General features: G+C 37.5%; 1 protein-coding gene across 5 annotated transcripts in view; it reads left to right on the top strand.

Annotated features, from left to right (window-relative positions):
• The first annotated feature begins 2,596 nt into the window (after positions 1 to 2,596).
• znf462 (zinc finger protein 462) overlaps positions 2,597 to 26,054 on the top strand; it is a 53,828-nt gene continuing 30,370 nt past the window's right edge. The window contains exons 1-2 of one of the 5 annotated variants that reach the window (XM_028462594.1): positions 2,597 to 2,943; positions 25,661 to 25,908. In XM_028462594.1, coding sequence (XP_028318395.1) covers positions 25,701 to 25,908 — 208 coding nt within the window. In that variant the 5' untranslated portion in view covers positions 2,597 to 2,943; positions 25,661 to 25,700. Of the gene's footprint in view, positions 2,944 to 8,512; positions 8,878 to 22,721; positions 22,836 to 25,660; positions 25,964 to 26,054 lie in introns of those variants that run through there. The other 4 variants (XM_028462591.1, XM_028462592.1, XM_028462593.1 and 1 more) reach the window with 4 other exon arrangements.

The raw sequence follows: 26,054 nt of genomic DNA, 5'->3' as shown, positions 1-26,054 counted from the left end.
TTTTAGTTCAGGGGCCAAATACAGAGCAGTTTGGTTTCAAGTGGGCCACAGATTTTAGGTGGGGAAAAAAGAGCAATTTCAACATTAATGTTTAATGTGCCCTGGTTTGCACTTCTAGGTATAAATTACATATCAAGTGTATAAGAGACCGACAATATCCAAGCGTTAAGTGACCTTAAACTTAAATGCACTTACATTTCCCTAATATTATGAACAATTTGTATTTGATTTATTTCATTTTGAGATAAATAAATGACTACCATCATGTGATTTAAGCATGGCAAATTTGTATCCATGTGTATTTGGATGGGCTGAGTTATCTACAACTGAATTATTTTGTTGTTTACACAATGATACATGTTTTTTTCTGTCATTTTTTTACTTTCTTCTGCGGGCCGAGTTAGATACTCTTAAGGGCCTTGAGTTTGACAAATGCTCTAGACGCTCTTATGAAAGCATTTAAATAAAATCTTTACGCCCATCCAATTATTCCTGGAGATGCAACTGTGGATAAGGATTCAGGGATTTTGAATTGTCATCCGTCCTCAAGTGAACATGTACATTACGAAATTACGTGCCCGAGTCCCCCATTTAGCCCTTTTATAAATATATATATACATATATTTATTAAACCAAAGAGGCACAACTTGCTCTGTGATGGGAGGGTATATGTTAAATTTAATAAAAATGTGTTAATGGATGCTATGTTGTAAAGATAGAATGGTAAACAGAGTTAGTTATCAACTATTTTATGGGCTATCTTGTTTTGATAAGTTAGATGCAAAGGTTGGTTATTGTACCTTGATTGTGTGAGTAATATTAAAGTTATTTATATACGCTGTCTGGAAAACTATTTTAAATGGTAGTTTATCCATTTATCTCACAGAAAGTTGCTTCCATAGCGCCCCCTAGAATAAAGCGGTGCAAAAAAACATCAACTCTCATAGTGAGAACTATTAAGCAGATGGCGCATCAATGTATATATTAGCAGAGTTGAGTATTAATTCAGATTTCCCAAATCAATTCGCTTTGAAACCGATTCATATTTCAACTCAGTTTTCAATTCGGTTAAGGATATTTCAGTCACAGAATTATTTGCATTTGAGTGTGGAAGAGATTCATAGAGATCTAATGCTGTAAATAGTAGAAAGTAATTCTTAACTTGGTGCAGTATTAAATATATATATATTAAGAAGTGAGCCCACAATACTGGATTACACATGGTAGAAAAGATCTATCTATCTATCTATCTATCTATCTATCTATCTATCTATCTATCTATCTATCTATCTATCTATCCATCCATCCATCCATCCATCGCTCTATTCAATTTCAATTCAATACACTGTAGTTTTATTGGCATGACAAGCAAGTTCACATTGCCAAAGCGTGACATAGAAAGAATAAATGTAAAAAAAATAACATTTGTGTTGTTCAAAAGAATAAAATGATATAAAAATATGTTATATATATGTAGAATGAAATTTACAATTAACATATAAGTGGTATGAAAGGGGAAAAGGTTATGTACAGAGTTTTATATATATCATGTCCAGTTACACAAGTACATACATATATACATACATGTACACAAACATATATATGCATGGGCACAGAGGTGAAAGTAATGCATTACATAATCATACTGTAATTGAGTTGCTTTTAAGGGTATTTGTACTTTTTTGAGTATATTTCTAAATCAGTAATTTTACTTGTACTTAAGTACGTTTTAAGTTAAAATAATTCATTACATTTCTATACCCAACCATTACTGGGTAAATTATTATTTTTTTTTAAATTGATACCTTAAAACACAGTGTATTGACCTCAGGACAGCAGTTTATGAAGGCATATTGAACATAATCCATGTGTTATTAGTCGTGCTATTTCTGGGGTTTTAGTTTTGGGGTTTATACCTATGTTGGTGCCCACATGGTGCACTTGGACTGGCATTGTTTTACAGTTCATAAATATAGCTATACTGACTTGATAATTTGGTTTTATTTGGAATTGAATTCATTAATGTTATTTCATTTTTTTTATTTTAATATAAATAAATAATTGTACAAATTGACAAATCTTTTATTTTGTACAGATGCCCTTGTGGAAAATACATTAAATTGAGTAATATTTATTACCAAAAATAAACGTGTGTGTGTGTGTGTTACAATCATGTAACATTACTTCTACTTGAGTTGAATATATCAGTACTCTTTACACCTCTGGCTATCTATCTATAAATTATTAAATAAATAACTAGACATAATTGGACAGTGACAACATTTTTTTGTTTGTTTTTCAGCTCTATTATGCTACAATATTAAGGGTTAGAAATTCACTTAAAGAACCATTAGTGGTAATTAGTTTATATACAGTGTGTATATATATATGTGTGTGTGTGTGTGTGTGTGTGTGTGGGTGGGGGTGGGGGGGTTGGTGTGCTTGTGGTTTTGTGAAGCAGCCTCACATTTTAAACCAAAGTGAACTGTAGATAACCTCATGACGTGGCACAGATAGTATGCATCATGCCTGCCTATATAAAATAACCGGCGGTGGCCGCATGTATCTGCTGCTGAGGCTCCTATCCTATCATATCTGCTCTCTCTCAGCAGTAGATGAAGGATGAGCTTCTCGGGCTCACACGTTGTCCATCCTGCTGCTGCTGCTGCTGATGCTCCCTCGTCTCATCTCAAACTCTTGTGCACCCTCTGGTGCTTGCTAGTCTCCCAAACTTCTTTGTGTAGCCTGCTTTGCAGATTGTCTTCCTTGTCTGTGTGGTTGCTCATTATTCAGAGACAGACGGATCTCAGGTCATCTGCAGCTGCAGCACACAGGAGGAGAAGCAGTAAAGATGGCGATCATCCATTAGACCCGACCGGGCGCACGCATGAAATACGAGGACAACTTTCGGGAGGATCGTTTGAAGAGGAGAAGATTGTACCAGTAAGTGTTTGTGTTCCTTCTTCTTCTTCTTCGTCTTCTTCTTCTTCTTCTCCTCGATGTGTTTAATGGGGTGGCTTTAAAGCTGTGAGAGAACGTCGCTAGGTTTAGATCCTGGGCTGTAATGGTGGTGGTGGTGGTAGTAGTAACCTCGAAGGAGCCGGTCGGTCTTCCCGGTTTTGGTCCACCTCCACACGGGGCTAATTTCCCCCCCAGCCATGCAGCAAAGTCAAGTGGTTCTTCTCGGTTCCTCCTATAACAGCCATGGCTCGGCATGGCTTCACTGCCTTGTGTCGGGTTTGTTGTCAAAGTGACAACTGAGGAAAATGGAGGCTGTCTCTGCTCGGTGTTTGCTCCGACATGTCTGGTGGTGGTGGTGGTGGTGGTCACCGTCAGAAGCTCCTCCGGACGCCCGCTACACAGCAGAAGGACGGGGTCGCTGTGCTCTCCAGCCTCCATTAGGAGCTTACACACACATACACACACACACACACACACACACACATACACACTGAGTCAGTCACACATGTTAGCCATGTCCAGTGTGAGCTCAGGAGCTCCTGTTTCTTCTCCTCTCGGTTCTTCTCCATGTTTGTAGCTTTGGTGTAATAACAGCGATGTAGTAAATGTTTTTATGGTCCATTTATCTGGCCTTAGATGGTGCTTAGTGCTACACTGGTTTGGGTATTGTGGTGTCACTGGTCTCCAGTCAGGTATGTCACTCTAGTGAGGGCTTCACCATAAAATGGAGGAAAGCAGATGAGTCTCCAAGGAGAGAGAGAGAGAGAAGAGAGAGAAAGCCTGGAGGCAGTAGAACAAAGCCTGACCACCACCACCACACCACCATCTTCTTCTTCTTCTTCTTTGTCAGTAATGGAAGTTTCGTCTTCTCGAGCCCAGAAAGTCAGATCACATCCTTAACTAAGGGCTTTCAAGGTTAACTTCTCATGTTTCAGCTATGCTAACTTGGTGCTGTTATACATCAGCTGTGAAATATCTACTTGAAGGACCTCCAGCTGTCCCCCCCCCCCACACACACACACACACACACACACACACACACACACTTTTTTTCCTTCTTTTTCCTTTAGCTAGATGCGATGGTGATGGACGAGTGGCACACAGTTTGAATGTTAATGCTGAATATTGCAGCGATAGGAGGGTGGTTAATGTTTAACAACAGTGTCTCTCGACTTTTATCCACGAGCGTGGTGCAAAGGAAGTTCTCAAGATGATTGATATAATTGTTTTTTTTTTTATTTTTGGTTTTATTTGAAAGAAAACACTTCACTTTCTTTTCACACACGCTGTAAAAAAAAGTGTTTTGTTTTCTCACCGCGCTTGTTTTCCAAATGAACTTCTCTGCAAAAGGTCAGCACATGGAAATGTCACCTATTTTGTTTTTTTTTTGTGCACTTTAAAACTTCTGGAGATCAACACTGATCAGGCTGATGCTTACTTATTAACAAAGATCCAGCTTAGGGCTGGGCATTGTATAGAGATTCGATACATACTAAGGTTTTAGCTATACAAAAGTATTTAATATTATTCTAACAGTGTCCTTCTTTACAATGTTTCCATATTTCTGAGATACGTATTGAATAGTTTATTTTATATTTAAGTACTCGTTTTAGGAGTTGCTGCTTTCGTTACTTCTCAGAACAACATAAAAAGCACAGTTCGATGGATTTTTTTAGTGCGTCCTAACCCAGATCTTCCACTAAACAAGCCACACTACAGAACTCACTCACATGTGCTGTCCCTTAGAGGAGGAAAAGCCAAAAGTGGCACATATTGTGCAGCTGTTTTATTTAACCCAGAATTGTGTTTTCTGGTCAGACTGAGTAAGTTAAAAATATTGAGATTTATATCGTATATTGCCATTTTGAGGAAAAAATATAGAGATTAGAGTTTTGGTCCATATCGCCCATCTCTACTACAGCATGTGTTGTAATGCACTGTGAGTTTTCACTTATACATCCTAAAGGTGTCTGTTGACAAGACAGCAAAGGAAGTGAAGGAGATGTGTTTGGTGGCTGCTGTGTGTGCATGTTTGTGTGTGTGTAGATGTGCTACCCGCTGCAGTTCCCCCTGGCCACTCTGTGAAATCTTGCTGACAAAGAGGCTGCGAGCTTGACACACTGTGCTGCGACAATGCTGAGGCTGAGAGGAGCAATCAAAATGGTGGCGATGCTCCTTCTCCCTGGCGTGGCAGGGCAAACAGGTTCTCAAGGAGAAGCTGACAGGCGGGGAATCTGCTGCCGTCGACACATTTTCGCCCCGACAGTCAGGGTGCAGAGGTGCTGCTGGGTGTTCTGCAGATGAGCTCAGACTAAGATTGAGAACTTTGGCTTGAATTGTGAGCTTTTGTTGCAGTGAAAGATCTGAGGTCGATGGGCTGTTTATCTGTATTTATGGCCTCTGTGGGAACTTTCTTGACCTGTAGCCCTAATAAGTAAAGCACTTGCATCTTTCACACTGTATAGGAGCAGCAGAGGTCACTGAGTTCAGATTTATTTCTCCTCTGTTTACATATAAAATGGAAAGTGGAATATTTATGTGAGTACTTGGGTACTTTATTTACATTAATGCAAAGCAGTTAATTAGGGATGAAAAGATTAATCGTGAGGCAGTTAAAAATTGATTAAAATGGGTCACGGTTCACATCGATACTAATAGAATTGCAGTACTTTTTTTTTTTTTTACAGCAAAGGCCGCTATCTATTTAGAATTTGAAATTCCGGACGCACCACCATGTTTTAAATCATAAGTGTGGAAGCATTTTGGCTTCCCCAAGACAAAATGAATGAAGTTAGAAAGAAAGAACATTTTTATTTTTGAAGGAAAAAAAAATATTTTTTTTCAGTCATCATTTGTCTACAATCTCATTTTGTAAAATAAATCGTGAGATAATCGTATCGTATCGTATCAGGAGTTGAGTGAATCGTTACATCCCTACAGTTAATGCATCCATCCTTGGGCCACTACTTTCGGAATATTCAGTATGTGGATTCAACTTCCTGTATGATAAACAGCAAAGGCACTTACCTAGGGGCTTCAATGAGAAATACAGATAGATAGAATAGAAAAATATATAATTAATTTAATATTACATATATACGGTTTATAGCCTACATTTATTTTTTTTTAAAAAAAACAAACACCAACTAAATTGATTTCAGTAAAATAGAGTAGAATCGATTTTTGTCATTCAAAACATACATAATCCAAAGTTCATTTGGAAAGAAATGCCTACATTTTTCTGCAGGATATTCCTCGGGCCACTACTTCCTGCATATGGATTCAACTTCCTATGTGATTAACAGCAAAGCCACTTACCTAGAGGCTACAATGATAAATACAGATAGATAGAATAGAAAAAAATCATTATTACATACAGTATATACTGTTTATAGCCATTATTTACTTACACCAACTAAATTGATTCTAGTTAAAGTAGAATGAAATTCTACTTTTTTCATTTCTGCAATACTTTACAGATCATACTGTGCAATATTTATATTATATTTCTGCATCATACATAGCCCATCTTACCTTAATGCGAGTTACTTTTTTTATTCTTCTGTTGTTGTTTTTTTCTTCTTTTCTTTGCACTTTAAGGCGAAGCCAAATGATTTTGTTGTACAATGACAATAAAAGCATTCTGAAATGGAGTAGAACAGATTTTTGTCATTCAAAACATACAAAATCCAATGTGCATTTTGAAATAATTTTCATTCCTTCTAGTTTGTAAGGAAACCTAAAGAGACAAAATGAATAAAGAAAGTATACAGAAAGTTAGCGCCGTGCTATGGGTGTTTAGCATGGTTATAGTCACCATTCACCAACTGCTATCTCTTCTTTTACCACAGCAAATCATGCCTATAGTCATATCTACTGTAGCACCTCAAGGAATTAACCTTTGTACCTCCACCAGTATGCCTGTGGTGTGAAGGGATAATGGCTTCTGTTCACACTTGGAAATAAAGTTGCTTTACAAATCCAAGCCATTATTATTTATTATTATTTATTATTAATATGATTAGCTGGCTCTGAGTTATGGGCTCGATGCCTCCTTGACATGATGTCACCGTGCCATCCTAGAGCTAACACACACAGTCATACACATATTTATGATTGAAAATGCAACTCTAATTAATCGAAATACTGTGCATAACTCTCCTCGATCTATAACTGAATCTTCTCACTGGAAGGTCGTATTGTTAATTTGCTACTTACTGTTTTACCAAGTGGCCTAATCTTATTATCACCTCAGCCTGGGATCAACTGAGGTATGACTTTGTTTTTCCATATGATATCTCCTAGATACATTAATTGATAAAGAGTTTAATCTAACCTATGTGGACCTCAGTTTATGTTTTTTTACTTCAATGCTAGCCTACTGTGTTACCTTAGTGTTCTGTTTAAATTCATTTAAAGGAGCGGAACGAACACAAACAGTGAAAACGTGTGTGTGTGTGTGTGTGTGTGTGTGTGTGTGTGTGTGTGTGTGTGTGTGTAACCAATAGCTTACAGGAGCCTAGTGATGGCTCTCCTTCTCTGCCTCCAGCTAAATATACTACATTATAAAAATACTCCACTAATAATATATTTACACAGTATTAGATTACTTAAAAACACTTTTACGTGCTTTAAATGTTTTTGTCACAACACAAAAACTAAGCTTTGTTTTACTGTCAACCCTCAGTGATTTGAATTGAAAGTCATGGTAGAAATAAATTTGTATTGAGGTTGGCATTTGAATACATGCGTTTGAGTCAAACTACTGGTAGTTTATTTTTCATGTGTGCATTAAACAGGAAGTGTACATTCTTACAGTTGTAAAGATAAAGATAAAAGCATAGCAGATGCTTGATTATCAGACTAAAAAAAGCTTAACTGAGGACAGAGAAGATGTCTGTGACGGTTTGAGTGCTGGGAGGAAGTGGTCATCATGCTCACCACTCACTCTTCGTTCCCTCCCTGCATCCCTCTCATTCCCTCCCACCCACATCGGCTGATGCACTCCTCCATTCTTCTCCACCTGGGGCAGTGAGGGCTGGGGAGAGACACACAAAAGCAAATTGAAATGCTCTAGTGAGTGCTTTCTTGACATGATGCATGGGCTCTGCTGCTACACAGTGTGCTGAAGGAAACAAGCCCTGGTCCAACCTGCTGTAGTCATTACAGTATGGCATCACACTGCACCCTTTTCCCCTCACCTTCTTCCATTGCCCTGCTCTTTACATGTTAGCCATATAATATGGCTTTAGTTGGCTTGTAATTGATTTGTTTCACTATTTTGAACCTTAGTGCCTTTAAGGTTGGCCAAAAAGAAGTTGAAACAACATCAGGTCAGGGGTTTCAGTGGAACAAGGAAGTGGCCTGGTAGAGGTGTCATTCCAGTTTCTGTTGTGAGTTGCCACGTTACACTGCTGCAGAACTGGTTCCTCCTCTCTGCTTTCCATCAGAACATCAACAGTTCAACGCTGCCTTTCCCCTCCTGGAAAAAAGAGCTTGTAGCTGAGTGAAGCTCAGAGGTGTGCCTGTCTTTATGCCAGCTTGTGTTTTTAACCTTAGGTTTTTATAAAATTTGAAAGAATCTACATCAGTTGAGTCATTTTGTTCTGTTAGATAAATCAAGTGATCTTCTCAGTCTCCTTAGGTTTCCAGTTTTTTTTATTCAGGATTCAAGCCTCTCTGTAATGAGACACACTGAACTAGCTCTGTGAGCCCGAAGCTGCCGGTGGTGGGGAGAAAAAAAAAATTCTTTGGAGACACCCGTTCTTTGAGCCGTGTGGTGCCACCAGACAAGGCCTTCATTGAGCAGGAACAGGAGAGGTCTTGTAGGAGAGATCCACTCCGACTCGGCCTCCAAAGCAACAGAGCTGTCCGAGGATGGTTAAATAATTAAGGGCTTGGAAAGGAGGTGTCCGGGTAAGTTAATATTGATGGGTTTCTCATCTTTCCCTTCTTAAACTTGTTGGGTTGCTCAACAAGAACATTTAGAAAACCTGGAGGAGAACCAACCTTTCCAGAAAAAGTCGTTTAGAGATGTAAACAAGCTTTCAGTATGAAGTTTAGTCCATTTTTTTCAACTTTTTAATGGATTGTTCTAAGGTCAGAAATTCCATCATGGCTACCTTGTAACCTCACCCACTCCCTGTAACTGTAGTCAGAGCCATGTGGGGCTGTTGTTGAAGTCAGCATTGCAGTGTTTCGGGCATGTGTCATCCACTGATCCACTAAGCACATCTCTTTTGATGTGTTGCTTTAAAGTCCGTGTAAAGCAAATTCAGCCATTTTCTCCTAAACACATTATATAGGTCACACATGTATTCCTTAAAACATGTAAAAAGCCGTTCAACCATTTATAATTTAATTTTGGAGCTAGGCTTCACAAACAGCCTTTCAAATTTCTGTCTTCATGATTTATTGGGCGGGTCAGAAATCATAACCGCATTACATAATGGAGCCATCATTAGCATAAACCCGACCCTGCTGCTGAGGCACACCAAACTTCTGCGGCCTCCAGCGAGCGCAATTCAGCCCCTCGCCGAAAAGAAACCACATATTCGGACTCGGGCGGAGCAGACCTTTCCGCCGACACCTTGTTTGGCGCAATCCGAGCACTTTTGGAAAACCAATGGGAGAAGCACTATCGATGTTGGAGCCACTTTCACACTGCCCTCTCCCATAGACAGTACACGGAGGCTACGCCCTTCGCACGCGGGCGGGGTTCCAATGCCTTTAACTGACACGCCCCCAGCTTTTCAGAGCAGAGAGAAGTGCTTGTTTTTCCATGATTTTGAGACCAAATTTTATATGCTCAGCGATTTTTTTTTTCATCTTTCAACTTGGCTCGGTGGTCAATGACACATGTTTCTGTGGTGTGACAAACTCATAACACAAATGTATTTCTGCTTTACATGGACTTTAAGGTCCCCTCACCTTTTATTTTTAAGAATACTATGATTTAAATTGAACAGAGAAAAGTCTAGAAAAAAATCTATAATTTCCTGGATTATTGTTCATATTTTGATGTTTATAGGCAATTTGGTATAGATTTGATCTTATTATTGGCTGATGAAAATCCCTGATTGATCCGATACTTATACATTACTGTATGCTGGCTTTATTTGAGCCTGTGGAAAACGGAATGGTGCCAGGAAATGGTTTCTTGTGGAGATGGACTACAAGGCTGCGTGGAATGCAAGGCTTCCTGCAGTAATTGTCTTTGTTGGAAAAAAAAAAAATCACTTCCCGGTTTCTCTCCAAGGTCTGTCCTTCAGCATCCTTAACTTGACCTCAACTGTGTTTATACAGCCTTGAATCACTTTGTGTTTCATGTATCTGACCAGAGTGGATGTAGAACTATCTATACAGTTGATACCGCCACATTGTTTTAGGAATATTAAGGTGCTTAGCTTCTTTTGCTGCAGTCTGTTTCTCAGAAATTTTCTTCTCAAACTTGAGGGCAAAAACCTATTGAGAAAACCAAATAAATCTCCTTATTCTTCTGCATATGAATTTTAAAAAATGATATCGCCTAGGGTTATTAATTTAATAGCAGACTTCATCATTTTTAGGAGGAATATTTAATCCTGTTGCTGAATGTTGCCCCAAATTTGTTCTCGATGCTTTCCAGTGTAGACAACATATTTTAAAAACGCTCAGCAGAATGTGTTGGGTCAACTTCTGGTACTTCTTTGTTTTGTTACCTTGCGATGGTTTGCATCGCTTGTTGTCAGGTGCGATGATTAAGACAGCTTTAATGGTTCAAAGCATGGATATCCCTTTAATAAGCTTCTCCCCTCTCACATCTGCTCTCTGCTCATGACAGTCTGCAGAAGAGTCGGACAGCATGGCAAGCAACTCGCTCAGGTTCTGTCCTCTTAAAGCTAAACACTTCCATCTGTGTAACCAGATATCACAGTAAGCAGAGGCAACTCCAGCGTGAGCAGGACACTCAAAGACCTTGAGGAGCACAAAATGGTGGATGGCCATGCCACGGATACTCCAGCGTGATTGGCTGTGTCTCCTTGGCCACTGTGGGGCTGGCTGTGTGAAATGGAGTCCTGTGTGAGGAGCGTTGGCCCAGTCTCAGCTCTGATGCAGAAGATAATTCTGTCAGCCCTGAGAGAGAGAGAGAGAGAGAGTAGAGGGAGAAAGAGAGACGAGGGAGCGGCCATGTGAGATGACTTTACTAAAGGAAGTCTGAGCAGGAGTCTTTGAGGAAACTGGAGCCATTTGTTTGCTTGCTTCTACTTTATATTCCTAATCAGTTACCAGTTTTCTCAGTAACTCATGAGAGTGTTGAAGTAAAGTATTAATAGCTGTCAAACAGGATGGGTGATGTCAGGTAAACCATCTGTTAGAAAGAGACAGGGTGAAACAGGCACTTGTTGAACTTTGAGTATGGACGACCCACAGAGAAAAACTAAAATGACTCCTTTCCCAGAGTTTGTGGAGTATTCCAAAGAAAAGTCGTGCAACAGGCATTCCTGCTTAAAGCCTTGTCAGAAAAAGGCTTCATGGCTCAAGGATCATTTCTCCTGTGCATTTTACCCTTGGTTTTTTCCATGTTAGATTTTGGTAACGTCAAAATAGTAACTACCCCATTAATTAAGGTTTGTAAAGAGACATAAAATAACAGTTATAAGATTAGATAACCTTTCTGGTCCCACAAAGGGGACATTTGGAGTGTTTCAGCAGCAGTAAATAAGTAAAAAGATTATTAAACAGTGTAATAAAAAAGATGTATACACACACAGTACAGAGAGAAAGAGGAAAGACAATGGTGCAATAAGGACGTTGCGCAATAAGAACAGTATATTTACATATGTACACTAAAATTGCTGACTCGGTGCATTGGCTAATGTTGATATCGATCTGATACTAGGATATTTGCAGGGATCATACATACTTTCATTACTTATTTTGTAATGTGGAATGTTAGAAATTGTGTGATCAAGTGATACTACTCAAACAAAAAACAATAGTCAGCAACAGTAGGGATGAGGAAAAACTGACCTATTTGTTATTAACCAATGGGTTACATGTATTGTAACCTGCAACATAAGAATATTATACAGGTGAATATGATAAAGAAATTATTAAAAAAAAAAAAAAAAAAAAAAAAAAGGAGACCCTGAAAGATAAGCTCAATAGATCCAATAAAACCAAAATATTATATTTCTAAAGCGCAAAATAAGCACTAGTTTAACTTAAACATGATAATCTTCTATGCAATTGAATAGAATAAAGAAAATAAATGAATAAATCAGAAGACCTGAATATTAATCTCATTAGATTCATGAGAGTGAGTTGTATCTGCGATTTTAAATGCAGGCCAATGTAATTTGATTCTCGTTTTGTTCAGATATCGAACAGATATAAATATCAGATTGGGACACCCTTATATTTTAGTGTTGTATCAATTTTGTTTTATTTCACCATCGTTCTTTCATCCCAAAGCGATGGTGGCAAGAATACATGATCTTTGCCTCCTCTCAGAATACTTGAGGGCCGCCAGAGTCTGCTGCAATGAGTTGTTTCTTTTTTCAACCTCTGAATGTGAAACCATGAAGGTCAGGCTGCAGACAGATCAGCAAAGCTTGCTGGATTGCGGTGTCTGAAATGCTTCTGCATCTGTATTTACCGGCCCTCCTGAGACAGTCCGGGATTACTGAGTCAGTTTTAAAAATGTTCACAAAAACAAACCCTTTTAAGAAATCTATTTGATGAAAGAAAACGTGACACGTGTGCTTTCCTTGGATTCTTAGTTTTCTTTTTAAAAATCCAGATAGAAAATGATGAACATGAAAAGGTCAAAGTTGCTTTTATTCACATGAAGCTGACTTATTTTCTATTTACTGGATACCGTAATGAGAACTTACAGAAATAATATTAAAAAACTAGTGTTGAAAATCAAAAATCAGATGAAAAAAAAACTTTACATTTGTTCTAAAGTGCAGCAAAAAAAAAACAACCTCCATACAGTTTGTATGGCACATCAGGACCAGATCTAGATCAGGTCATCTTTAAATGATGGATGGTCATACAAAGAGGAAGCTCTAAAGGAAAACCTACCAAGAGGCCAGCAGTGCTGCTAAAAATAAGTGAAGGTCTGTATCACACGGCCACAATTTGCAGTTAGCTAGAGTTTGACTTGCTCGTCTCACTTTAGGGCTGTCTTAAACAACTGCATACAGATATACTGTATGTGAGCCCAAATTAAAAATTAATTTCAAACGTTGTGTATTACACACTTTTATTTGAAATGTACTGCTGTATGAACAGAAGTGCAACAACATTTGGCTTGTAAACACTTAACACAAACAAATAAGGTGCTTAGTAAGAGCAAAATTCCCTTTACACAGTAGTACAACAAAATATACCCCCAGACACCAGAGCCAGTATCAACCGTCTCAGTAATAGCAACATTTTTAAATCGGTTTTCTTTTTTTTCTCAACGGGTAACAGAACCTGCAGAAACATTTTTATTTTATTAGGGAGCAGCATAAACAGGCTATTTTCAGTAGCACGTGTTCATGTAAAGAGTGAGATGAAGTGGTTGACCACACAAAAAAAGTACACAGCTGGGAGTTCCTCTGCAGGGGACTTTTTAGTCTTTGAAGTCCATGTTTGTACTAGAGTTTCTTTGGAGAATCTGAGTAAAAACAAATAAATAAATAAATTTGACAATGACAGAATGAACTGCATTTATCTATTCCTCCAACGTTAAATTTTCTTACTGTTCCTCACCAGTAGTCTCCAGTGAGAGCAACCGTTGGTGCACGTTGTAACGCCGTCGCTTTATTAGTCACCTCCTTTTCATACAACTCATGTATTCTTCTCGTGATGGTGCGCCTTGAGGGAGGCTCATACCTGCCGCCATTCATTGTGATCCTAAGAACGTTCCTCAGACCAACATCTGCGATGATACTTATTGGCCTGCAGTTTGTATCCACTTCGCCATGGCATTTGTTCGCTTGTCTTGCTTTTGCTTATCGATGCTTTGCCCACACGATGCATCCAATGTGGACTAAATTTGTTTGGGTGGTTGATTTGGTAGCGTCAACGGTGTGTATTGCGTTCAAGTGATACTTAGGACTTGAAGTACTCCGGTGATGAGAAAATTCAGCTTTGCAGTAGCTACAAATAACGTTAGTTTTATCCAATTGGCCGTCTGGAAGCGATTTGAAATTAAAATGTAAGAGCTCTGTATCTTTCTCCTTGTTTCTGTACCGCAAGTTATTTTCTGTTCTGACTCTTCATCATGTAACATAACATCCAACCCATTGAGCAATGGGCTTTTAAAATTAAATGATAAGTAAAATAAATTTAAAAATGACGTTAATGCATGATAAAATAATTGTTGGTGTTAATTAATTACTGCGTTAATGCTGTAATAACGCGTTAACATATAAATATATATATATATGTATATATATGTGTATATAATATATGTATATATATGTGTATATATATATATGTATATATATATACACATATATATATAATTTTTGAGCAAATTTTTATTTTCTAAAGAAATATTTAAAAAGAAAAAGGGTATTGAGTAATTATAAATTGGTTTTATTGCTGAGGTGGAGAAAATGTTTAGGTGTCATTCAAATTAAATATAAAGATGGGAATATATTTGTATACCAGTGTTCAAACCTTTTATTTTATTTGTTCATTTACCTAGAAGTTGTTCGCCTTTGCCACTTTAGCTACATCTTAAAGCAATCTTTCCTGATAGGTTTGTTAGTGATAAATGGATACGATAGTCGATAGATGTAATGTAATACGATATGATATGATTAATTGTGATACGATATGATAAAATAAATACAATAAATACACTAGATAGAATAGATACGATAGATACAATATAAAAGATACTAGGGGTGTTAAATAAAAAAAAACGATTCGACGATATATCGCGATATTACGTTGCGCGATTCTTGGATGGATTCTAAATGCATCCATATCGTTTTTTTATTTTTTATTTTTTTAATTAGAAAGAAAAAATATATATAAATATTATTATTATTATTATTTTACCTTTATTTAACCAGGAACTTTATGCATTTATTTGTTGTTCTAAGCATATACCTCGGTTAAGTTGCACTAAAGTCATGTTGTATTAAAGTCAACGTTGGTTTAAAAGCCACAGGCAGATTGTATGTTATTTTTTTTATTTTAAGTTGTTGGCACATGGCACGTTAAAGCCAATGTTTTGAGTGTATATAATGTTCTCATGAAGGTGTACACATTTACAGATTAGTTGTTTCTTGAGTCATATATTAAAAAAAGAAATCGCAATAACTGCCTTATACTTTAATATCGGGATACATTGTATTCATTTTAAACCAAATTGCTTTGTGTTGCTTTGAGCGTTCTCTCTTGACATTCACTTTTCTGAAAGGTTTCACGCTCAATTTACATTTTTCTTTTAAGGATTCTAGTTTTTATGATGTGAATTTGACATTTGTAAGAATGAAGTACTGTTTCCTGTTTTGAAGCGACACAGACTTGTCACAGCGGAGACATCTTGTTTCATGTTCCTTGACTAGAGATGCTCTCAATGGAAGATAGGGAAGAATGTCCCCAGTCAAGGCCGTGTCAGTCGGCTAATGGCTGACCTACATTTCTAAAGCCTTATGCTTCCTGAAACAGATTTGTAGCGAGATTAAAGCCCACAATTTTAGTCAGGTGGCTGACTATCTCTGGACAATATTCATAATTTTACTCTCCAAACATTTTTGGCATTTTAGATTTGTACATTTGGTTATTTGACCTATATTATGTAACATGCTCAGCAGTTCTGTGAGTAGCTTCCAAATGTGTAACTGCTTAGCCAGTGATTACTATAATGTATCCTTATGGGGCTGTAGTTTTTCTCCCTTTTATAGAAACAACACACCAATAACAAACATATGAAGAGTATTTAACTGTAGTATGAAGTCAGTTTGGTCCTGTTGCTTCTTTTTTTTATTAAATGCAATTTTTCTTAGAATTCCAGCAGTTTTCTGATGAATGTTATGACATTGTGATCATACGGAACAATATTGATTCCTCATGTCCCCTGGGCAAAGGCATGCTTCATTGATTGGGCAGGTGTGATCGATGTTTCATCTCGGTGTTTTCAGACTCTAATATGATGCACATCATAGTTTTATTTTTAAAGCCAACCACAGTTGGAAGAAAGAAGGAAGAGTCTTGCTGGGTAGCTTAAATAATCATGAACAAGATTCTGAAAGGAGACAGAAATGTAAATCTCTTTTGCATTTAGTAGCAATAGTACCAAAAGGTTTAAGCTGGTATAATATCTCCAAAATATATTTACTTTCCCATTGAAGCTCCCAATTTTTATTTATTTTTTATCCTAGATTACTCTCCAAAATATAATTATCACTTAGTGGTTTGCTAATGATGTGTTAAAAAGGGTTGTTTTCTTGTTTTCTTTCACTAAAACACAGAATGAATAACGTGTTGCTTCTTCTCATTTCCTCCTGGCTGGGAATGTCCTTACTTCTTTTATTTCGGTGTGTGTGAGTTTCTGTAGCATATTACACATGAAACCATTGGCTCTGCCTTAAAAGATGCAGATCATCATTCCAAACCAAAAAAACATCAATAATCCACAAAAATACTTGGTAAGTGTAACTCACTGGACTATTACAACATAGATGGTGCGTGTTGTTGCTCGGAGCCCGATTTTTGATTTGGGGCCCCAAAAGAAGAAAAAAAAATGAAAGAAGATTTCTCATTTATTTGCTAGTTAAATATTACGACCGTTGGTGTTACCGAGTCATTGGCACATACCAATATATAAATGGGGCCCAATAACCTCTACGTGTCACAGGGGGCCCCATTTTTCAAATGACTATTCTTCCGTTAGTTCTCGTTATAGATCGGAATGCAGTTTGGTATGAATATTTTATGAATGAATACGATAAGACAAACCGAGCCCTTTTTTTAAATGGGGCCCGGGGGTCCACCCCACATTTCCGGTCATTTCCAAATTTATGGGAACATAGCCGTTTAATATATCATTTTAAAGGTAATTCATCGTGGATTATGATTAAACGGCCCGGGGGCCCACCCTCCTTTTTTCGGCATTTTCCATTGAAGTGGTTTTCTCATTTACTGTATTTGTGAGTCAAATATTGCGACACATACCAATATATGAATTGGGCCCATTACTCCGTATGTGTCACAGGGGCCCCATTACTCCGTATGTGCCACGGGGGCCCCATTTTTTTTTTACTCTGTGGAACCTAGTCAAGCCTTGACTGAATTCTCGGGAACGTGGTACGTGCTATTCGGTGTGGAGACGTTCCGGCCGTAGTTCATCCGAACTTGTTCTGTCAATATGTCATTCTTCTGTGAAGGGAAGAGGCACATTTTTTGAAATATGAAGGTCAGTCAGGTCGGGCCAGCGCGTCTGTTTTGAACCAGTGTTGTTATCTACCACAGTGCTGACAGATTAAAGCCTGACAGAAAACGAACTGAAGTGTGAACACACAGCTCTGTAAATCCCTTCAAATCAGATTTCCTGATTTTGGCAGCAAACCACAGCAAAATATATTCACCTGGCATGTATTTAGACACTCATTAAATCTTATTTTAAAGAATAATGATCTGTCACATGTTTGGATCCCATAACTTTGTGTGTGCAAAACCAAGTGGAGTTCATGCTCTGCTGCGGGACAGTCACACAGTTATTAGTATTTCATTTCTGTGCACTACTGCAATAGAACAGATTGTATTCATGTGAAGATTACATATTTTCTTCCTTTTCTCTATTCAATCATGTGTCTCTAGGATGTGGTTTTTGTTCTGCACCTGCACTTTTTTGTGTTTTTGCTCAATTCTAACCAGATTGGTTTTGAGGTTCACCAAGTTTTCCCACCCAGTGGTTAACCCTCTGACTTTTATTTATCAATAGAAGAAATACATCTCTCCCCCAATGCTGTTGTCATGTGTGTAATTTAGTATTTTGTCCATTTAGAATAGATGCTAAGATAACTTAAACCGCTACGTAAAGTTAGGCTATTAGCTTTAGATAGTCTATTTCAGGGATAACTTCTTGTGTGTTATTCTTGTATCTTTTATTTGTTGGAAACAGTATTATAATCAATGTTACTGTGTGTTGTCAAGCTAGTTAGCTTTAGGGCAACTTGTGATGTTTACCCTGTGTCTAGCTCAGCATTAGGATGTTTATGCGTACGTATTTTACTCTGTAGACTGGTTAGTGGGGTAGAGAATATATAGGTAGCTTATTTATTTAGGCTTTTTAAAAGTACTGTGGTAAAAAAAAAAAAAAAAAAAAAAAAAAAAAACAATTAATGAACTGACCCTTTGGTGTTTCTGACGACTTAACTCATTTTTAAATCTCTTGCAGTTATGTACAATATGTAGATATGTCAACCTTCTAAATTCTAAAAGAAGCTATATTCTTGAAAGTGTCTTGTTTATTTTTATTTATTTATTTTTTGCGGGGTTATTTTCGGGTTTTTTTAATTTCGCTATCGCTTTTTCTTTTTCTATTTGTTTTCTAAATTTGTATAAAACAAGTTATACTGAATTGCTTTGTAAGAAGGAGTATAATTGAAAATGGTGTCACTTTGAAAAAGCTCATAATACAATTATTTATGGGGGTAAAAAACATTACATTTCCTTACGTTTTATTACTTCTTAATTTTTGATTCTACCCTTTACAACATTTACTTTGTCAATAAGTGTGAAAATGGATTAATTATTTTTTTTTAAATGTGTTACTAAGACAAAACCAACACATTTGTGATATTCTACTACTTTACTGCATAGATTTCTAGGGAAATAGGGAATAGAGAAAAGGCAGTATCCACAATGCAGACGTCATGGTGTAGTGTGCAACAGGACAAGCTAAAATACTGTGGTAACATTTCCCACAGATGTGGAGGATGTGAGTCAGTTGTCCTCGTCGAAGAGTCAGTGTCTGCGGCGGCTATTTGTAACTCAGGGCAACAAAGATGGTCTTCTTGAGAGTTGCTAATGCCTCGTCTAAAATCATTACTATACCTTTTTCAACATTTAAAGGTATATGAATAACATTTATTCTGTTTAATATGTCTAGTGTAAAGAATGGAATGAGATAATTATTTTATACATTGTCTGTGTTTTCACAACTGTCAAATTTGAGGGACTTTCATATATCTTGACCTAAATCTGAGCTCCACCCACCCATTGACTGACTGTTAGACTAGAGCAGACTTATTGAAGTGACAAAGACGTAACAATAACTTTGACATGCTTTTTCCTGTTTCTCTTGCTTAATAGCCTTTCAGTGGATCCAAAGCAGCTTCCATTCAAAACAGAATAGACTCTGCAAAACCTAAAGGTGTCTTGTGGTATTTAGCACCAGGATGTTACCGGCAGGTCCTTACAGGCGTATTAGTTACAGGTCAGAATTGCTGTGGGTGGGCCTAACTTGTTTTCCCACACACTCTATAGTTGCGAAATTATGTTTTTTTTTTTGCTTTTTTAAATACTGTTGGCCAGATTTAGTCACTTGTCTTGGAAGATTTCAAAACAGGTTCCTATCTATATTCAGGCTTCTATACCCAATCATACCGACCATACCTTCTTATTTGGAAGTTTGGATCTGTGTCCTTTGACAGGCTTCAATGGCTTGTGTTTGTCAATGCTATTGGAATTGAAATTTCATTATAATCAAAATTAGTCAGATTTCTTTAACACCATCAACACAAGACACAAGTACAAGATGTATCTTTTGTCCAAAAGACATATGGTGCGAAATTGGTATTTTGTGACACACTCTTAAATCATAAACAAATACTTTGTAGATTGGCTAAATGCAGTGGTTATTAAGCTTATTGTAGATAACTAACCCTGCTAGCTTCATGAGTGCGTTCACGGAAACCTTTGTATGATTAGAAAAACTAAATTTGATTACTTCAAAACATAGTTAGGAATATTTAAAATAAAATGTAACATTGATGTAAAAAATATCTGGAAATAATTTAATTTATTATGGAAACTGATTTTTAGTAAAAAATTTTATTTTTACTGTGTGTGTCTTATTGACCACTTCCGAACCTCCGAGACTGACTTACCGAACTCCTGGGTTTGAATCAAACCGAGGTTAAAAACCACTGAATTAGAAGATAGTGCGTCCAGTGGTAGGTGTAACCACTTGTGTAACCCTGCATCAAAATAAGTATCTTTTAAAATCATTGGACCAGAGGTTGGACAATGAACTCAAATGAATGATAGTGTCATATATTAATTACTGTACATATTTCACTTTTGCTTTTCAAATGTAGCATGGGGAAAATGCACCTTTTTTTTACAATTATTTACAGTTAATTTTATTCATTTTCAGATCTTAAGTAAGTTGAACACACTTATGTCAGTCTATTCTAAATGTGAATATATGGATGCAGGAGGTACTCAATCTCAAAGTAGAATTATTCCCTTATGTTTTCACTGATCCACAGAATTTGATTCGTTAAAACCCTAAAAATGTAGGTATGACACAGCATGCTTGGTTGTTTTTAAAATGCAGTTTACACTACCAAAATACAAATCCTTCTGGCATAACTAATAACAATAATGGATTAAAAAAAACAATAATAAAGTGGCGATAAAAAATAATATTGACAACAACGATAATAGCGATGTTATTTATAACTTTGATAAAAAACTAAATTATAATGATAATAATGATACTAATAATAACATTACCACAATAAATTGTTCAAACTATGTCTCTATGTCTCTCATCTATATCTGACACTTGCAACATCCTGTGTGAATAAAAGCAATGTTGACAATTAAGGGATTTATCATCACTTTAATAATGTGAATACATCATTCCCCATCATGTCTATGGTGTCGAATATTTGTAAATTCAGTTGTCTAATCACAACTTTGGCAAAATTAAAATAGTGTTCTATCAAAATTTGTTCAATATTGAAATGTAGCCGTTGCATGGTGGAAAATATATGGCCCTGGTTCTAGCCCCCAGGTCTTCATGAAACCCCTGAATCTATTTATGTGCATCAGCGGATTTGACTTTTCCCCACAAAATGTCTTTTGAAGTCTTGAAATGGCCAATATTAACGCAAAGTCACTGCTGAAGCTTTGCTGCTACGTATCTGCATGTAGAAAGGTTTGGAAAACACACCACTACTCCTGTGCGGTGTCACTTGGAAAAAACAGGGTTTACATGGAAGAGTCATCTGGAAACCTCGTGTGCAAACATTCTAAGTCAACATTGAGGTTTTCAAAGCAACAACTGCACAGAGATCCTTTGCACAACTGTCTTTCTATGAGAAGAAACCATAACCAGCTTTGCTGAAGGCTCAGTTACTAATCACATGCAGGATTGTTGAAGCACAGATATATTTGGATTAAGAAGAACAGGAACCAGGAACAATAATGATGGTGCCTGCTGTATATTATTTCATGAGGAGCCTATTGACATTAGGCATAAAACAGGGTCTAACCTGGAGAGGACACCAGGCTAGGGCCAACACATAAAACAAAAATATTCACACACCATGATAGAGAATCCAATTACCATGGCCTAGCCTACTTTATTTTGGAAAAGAAAACCAGAGAAAACCTACACAAGGAGAGGAGCATGCTAACTCAAGGTAAAGTTCTAGTTCTAGAAACTCAGGGCCTTCATTCTGTAAGCCAAAACCACCGTTGCACTGTCTATCAAAGATACAGTTTCATTTTTGCTTACAATCTGAATTTAATTCTGCAGTTGTTCAGTAGATACTTTTATCTGGTCTTATAACGCTGTGATGAACATCATCTTGTTTTGCTTGTCGGACAAGCCGTGCAAATGGGCTAATGGTTAGCGCTTCTGCCTCACAGCTCTGGGCTCAATCACAGGTTCCCTAAAAACAGGTGATATCTTTGTTTTTTATGTATAGTTTGCATGTTCTACCTGTGCTTGTGTAGGTGTTCTCCTGTTGCATAACTATGGTAGTTGGCCATCTATATGTATGGCCCTGTAGCAACCTGGCTCGGCTAGGCTAGGCAAGTGCCATTCAATGTACTTCACATAATCAAAAGTTAAATGTTTAAAAAACATTGAACGTAGTTTAAAAATTACCATTAAAACATTTAAAAGAACTTGAAATCAACTTAACTCCACAATACATATTTGTGACCACATTTTGACAATGGTGTTTGTTTGCTCTGAATACATTTGCAACACTACAGCAGTTTTAAGAGAAATGGAATTGTCAAAGTCCATAACCAACCCAAAGTAAATTATTGGGACATCCAGCAAAGCTTGGCTTTTGGACCAACTGAGAACATTTTTTGGCTACACAAAGAGATTTATTAACTTCTGTAAAGAGCAAGCTAGTGAGCCAGCAGGTAGAAGCAGCTCAGCAGGTTTGAACTTATTTGTTTTGTAGATATTACCAGTAGACATCTCGTCTCTTAAGGGTTAAGATAAATTACTGACTTTGTTATTGATCAGAGTCAGGATGTGTTGTTCGTTAAATCGTGAATGTTTGGTAATTTTTGCGAGTAAGATATGCTTGACAGCCTTTACCAAAACAGTGCTTTGAAAGAACTTTAATCATTTCTACAGTTTACTGCACCATGTTCTTCCTGTGTGAAAGAACCTGTTAAGATCAGATCTGGTGTGCTGAGTTCTCCAGAGCTCGTGACATCAGAGGATGGGAGTAACCAACTTGATCTCCTGCTTTCTTGTTTGTGTAAAAGGGCAAATTCTCACTGGTCCTGTGACGCAACACTTCTCCTCTGTATGCTCAGAATGAGATCTTCCTCTGTTGTGTGTTCCTGCCCTCCTGGGTGAACCGGATCACAGTTGGCTAAAAAGATCAGCTCAAGTAATATCTATTCTTCCCGCGTTCTTTAAGCTTTGTCGTGATTTCGCTCTGGTTTTCTCATCTTACCTCTCTAAAAATCACTGTTGATGAAATGCTGATAATATCACCATGTTTTTTTTTCTTTAAAAGTCAAACAGACATACATAATAGAAGTCAGAGATGCACCTACTTATCTGTAGCCAGCTCTGTTGAATTTTGCTACACATTCATGGACCTTGTCCTCAACACAGCATGACAGAGCTAACCAACAATTCAGCCTAGAACCTCTGTACTCTTAATCAGTTTAATGTTGGCTTTATTCAAAGGCCTTTCAGATTGAGCAGCTGCGGCAAGACAGTTTGAGTAAAGGGTGTGACTGCTGGCAGAGCTCGTCGATGCAGAGAGACCGGTTGGTGATTAACAAACGTCTGTAGACTTTGGAATCTGGGGAGTCCAGTCGGAAGGCTTTGTCCCCTCGGCTCACTCAGCGAAGGTCCTCCAGGTGGCTCCGTCATTCTCCCTCGCTCTCATTTCCTCCCTCCCTTCCCTTTCCCTCAGACCTACTCTCCCCTTTGCTCTCTGGCTTTGCTTCTTTCTGGCCCTCTCTCTTCTTCTCCTCAGGCCTCGGGGTTGCAGGGCTCTGAGATAAAGAAGTTCAAACATGCCTCACATTCTTTGTAGAACATAGCTGGCAGAAGCATCTACAAAATGCATTTTGCTGTGTTGCTGTCCACAAAGAGATTCTAGATCTCTTTTGCTCTGGCCCACTCTCTTTTTCTTTGGTTTGCAGCATTTCTCTGAAAATCTCTTGATGTAAGAGATAATGTCCCTAAGAAATGAAAGGACTGAGCAAAGTCAAGCTGGCAAGATGCAAAATGTTTTTCCTGCAGAGCTGTGTGGGCAGAGGGCTTGGGTACACTGCTGTACATCTGGCAGATAGATTTCTGTCAGCAGCTCTGCAGCAACAGGCTGCCTCCCTTTGAGAAAGAGGATCAGATCTGTGGGTCCATGTTGTATGCTGGCGGAACACCTAAGCACACATAGTCCGCTACTAAAATGGCTGCCCTTGAAGTTCAGCTCAGAGGAGGATCTGAGTCCCTTTCTGTTGGAGCCCCAGCTGACTCGTTGAAAGTAGTTACACATTCTCACCCATTAACTTTTTGTGCACAGGGGAATGACTGGCTGAAAAGACACGGCCAACTAATGGGCAGATGGTGGTTGTGTTTTCTCTTTTTTAGGCTTTCCTTTTCCTTGTTCTCTGAATACATTTTCTTAATATCTGTGTCAAGGACCTGGTTGTTAGGAGTCAACTTTGTGCAGAATACCAATAAACTGCAGAGCAGGGTGGGGCTGTAACCTGACCCTGAAGAACAAAGGATCTCCTCGTTGCTGAGGGACATGTTGGTTTTTTTGGTTGGCTTACATGAAGCTCTACACTGGATGCCCAGTTGGGTGTGGAAGGCAGGGTTGGATTCCTGACTGCCTCCAGCTGAAACTCACTTCATATATCAAAGAAAGTCAGAGCAAGACTATATATGGCTCCTCTCAATAAATCTAGATTTCACTTTTATCCATTGAAACTGAATCTACTATTACACTTTCAAATGAAGCGTGTCAGTGTTGCGTCATTTGCTTATTTGACTTTTTTGGTAGAATCAAATCACATTGGGTCCTTACGGATATTCTCATTTCCTCTGAATTTATGACATCATTTTCAATTAAACTAATTTAGTACAATTTGAAACGATAACATCTTTAGAATTAAGTCTACTCAAACCTTTAGGAGGTCATTAGGTTGATGGAAGGTTGAGTCAATGATTTTACCCAAAGTAATACTGGGTGGCATTAAATACCATCAACCCCAATATTACAAGTGATTTTGTATATCCATAATCAAGCATTTTTCTAAGACAAGATGACTCCTAAGTTTTTTCAGAGATATAATTATTATACATTCATTCAATCTTTTTTCTTTAGACTTGATGGTATACTCTACCCCGTCCTATTACTGAGCTGCCATCCAGCTGTTGCTTATCCCTGGGTAATACAAAATTGGGACAAATCAGCCTCAGTCTCGCCATTGTTCTTAGTGAGATGGTTTGAGTAAAAATCCCATCTTCTTTCTACCACCATGACCTGACATCAATCAATGTTGATGTCAGGTGAACTCAAGCTTTCAGTGGTAGAGGTAAAAGATATGCTTTTACGAACACTTGACACTTGAAATTCTTAGATCAGTCATTGCAATTCAACCACTAGGATGTGAAATGAATCATATTGATCATAGTGATGCATTTGATAGCTGGATTTCTTTGCATTTAAATTGCTTTGCTTTAAAAGCTGGGAAAAATGTAAATAAAGGTGAACAAGCAGGTTTGACCTCGAAAAAAATTGAAATAACTGGATCAGTGTATATTTTGTTTGGTGTTTCCATCTTGTCCAACCCTGTAACAATGCAACCGTACCTCATATTACTGAATATGTAGTGGTTATGGGCGATGGTTATGTATTTGTTAAAATTTCTTTCATTTCAGGGGTTAGTTTTTTTTTGTTGTTAGGTCATTGTCCTATTTAAACTCATTTCCAAGTGACGTTCCTAAATCAACTCACTTTTACTATTCAAATGGATTCTCCTCATGCTGTAAACACTCTATGTAGATCATCATCAAACTCATTCTTATAGTAACTTTTTTAAATTTACTTTTTCGAACACAATATCATGCGTGCTTGGATGCTTTGGAGAAGTGTTTACATCAGTCTCTGCCTTCTGTGAGTTATGTTTCTAAATGTTATGTTTTAGATTCTAACACATTTTTTTTTTATCATTCCTGTCTTTATCTTTTCAGGTTCCCCTGATTTTCCAGGGTGTGCCACCACTTTTTAAGGATGGAGGTTTTGCAGTGTGATGGCTGTGACTTCAGTGCAGAAACCCAAGATGACTTGAAGACCCACATACAAGAAGTGCACACTGTTTTCCTGCAGCCTGCAGATGCAGATGAGGCTGGGGCGATGAAACGAGAGATTGAAGATGACGAGGAAGGAGATAACGAAATTGATAATGACAAGGATCTTGTACCTAATAAAGCAGGAACAAGTATGTCCACCTAAAAATACAGTTTAGATTGAAACGTAATAGAACAACCCTTTTGGTTAGTAATTTCATATGAAAATACTATATAATATTTTGTAAAATATACCCATAGCTGGCTGTTTTTAGTGTAAAATATTTCTCTCAATTTG

The sequence above is a fragment of the Gouania willdenowi genome, chromosome 12 (genome assembly GCF_900634775.1).
Source record: "Gouania willdenowi chromosome 12, fGouWil2.1, whole genome shotgun sequence".
Classification (NCBI taxonomy): Eukaryota; Metazoa; Chordata; class Actinopteri; order Blenniiformes; family Gobiesocidae; genus Gouania; species Gouania willdenowi.
The sequence above is the reverse complement of the archived record's forward strand: the minus strand, read 5'-3'. Positions and strand labels throughout refer to the sequence as shown.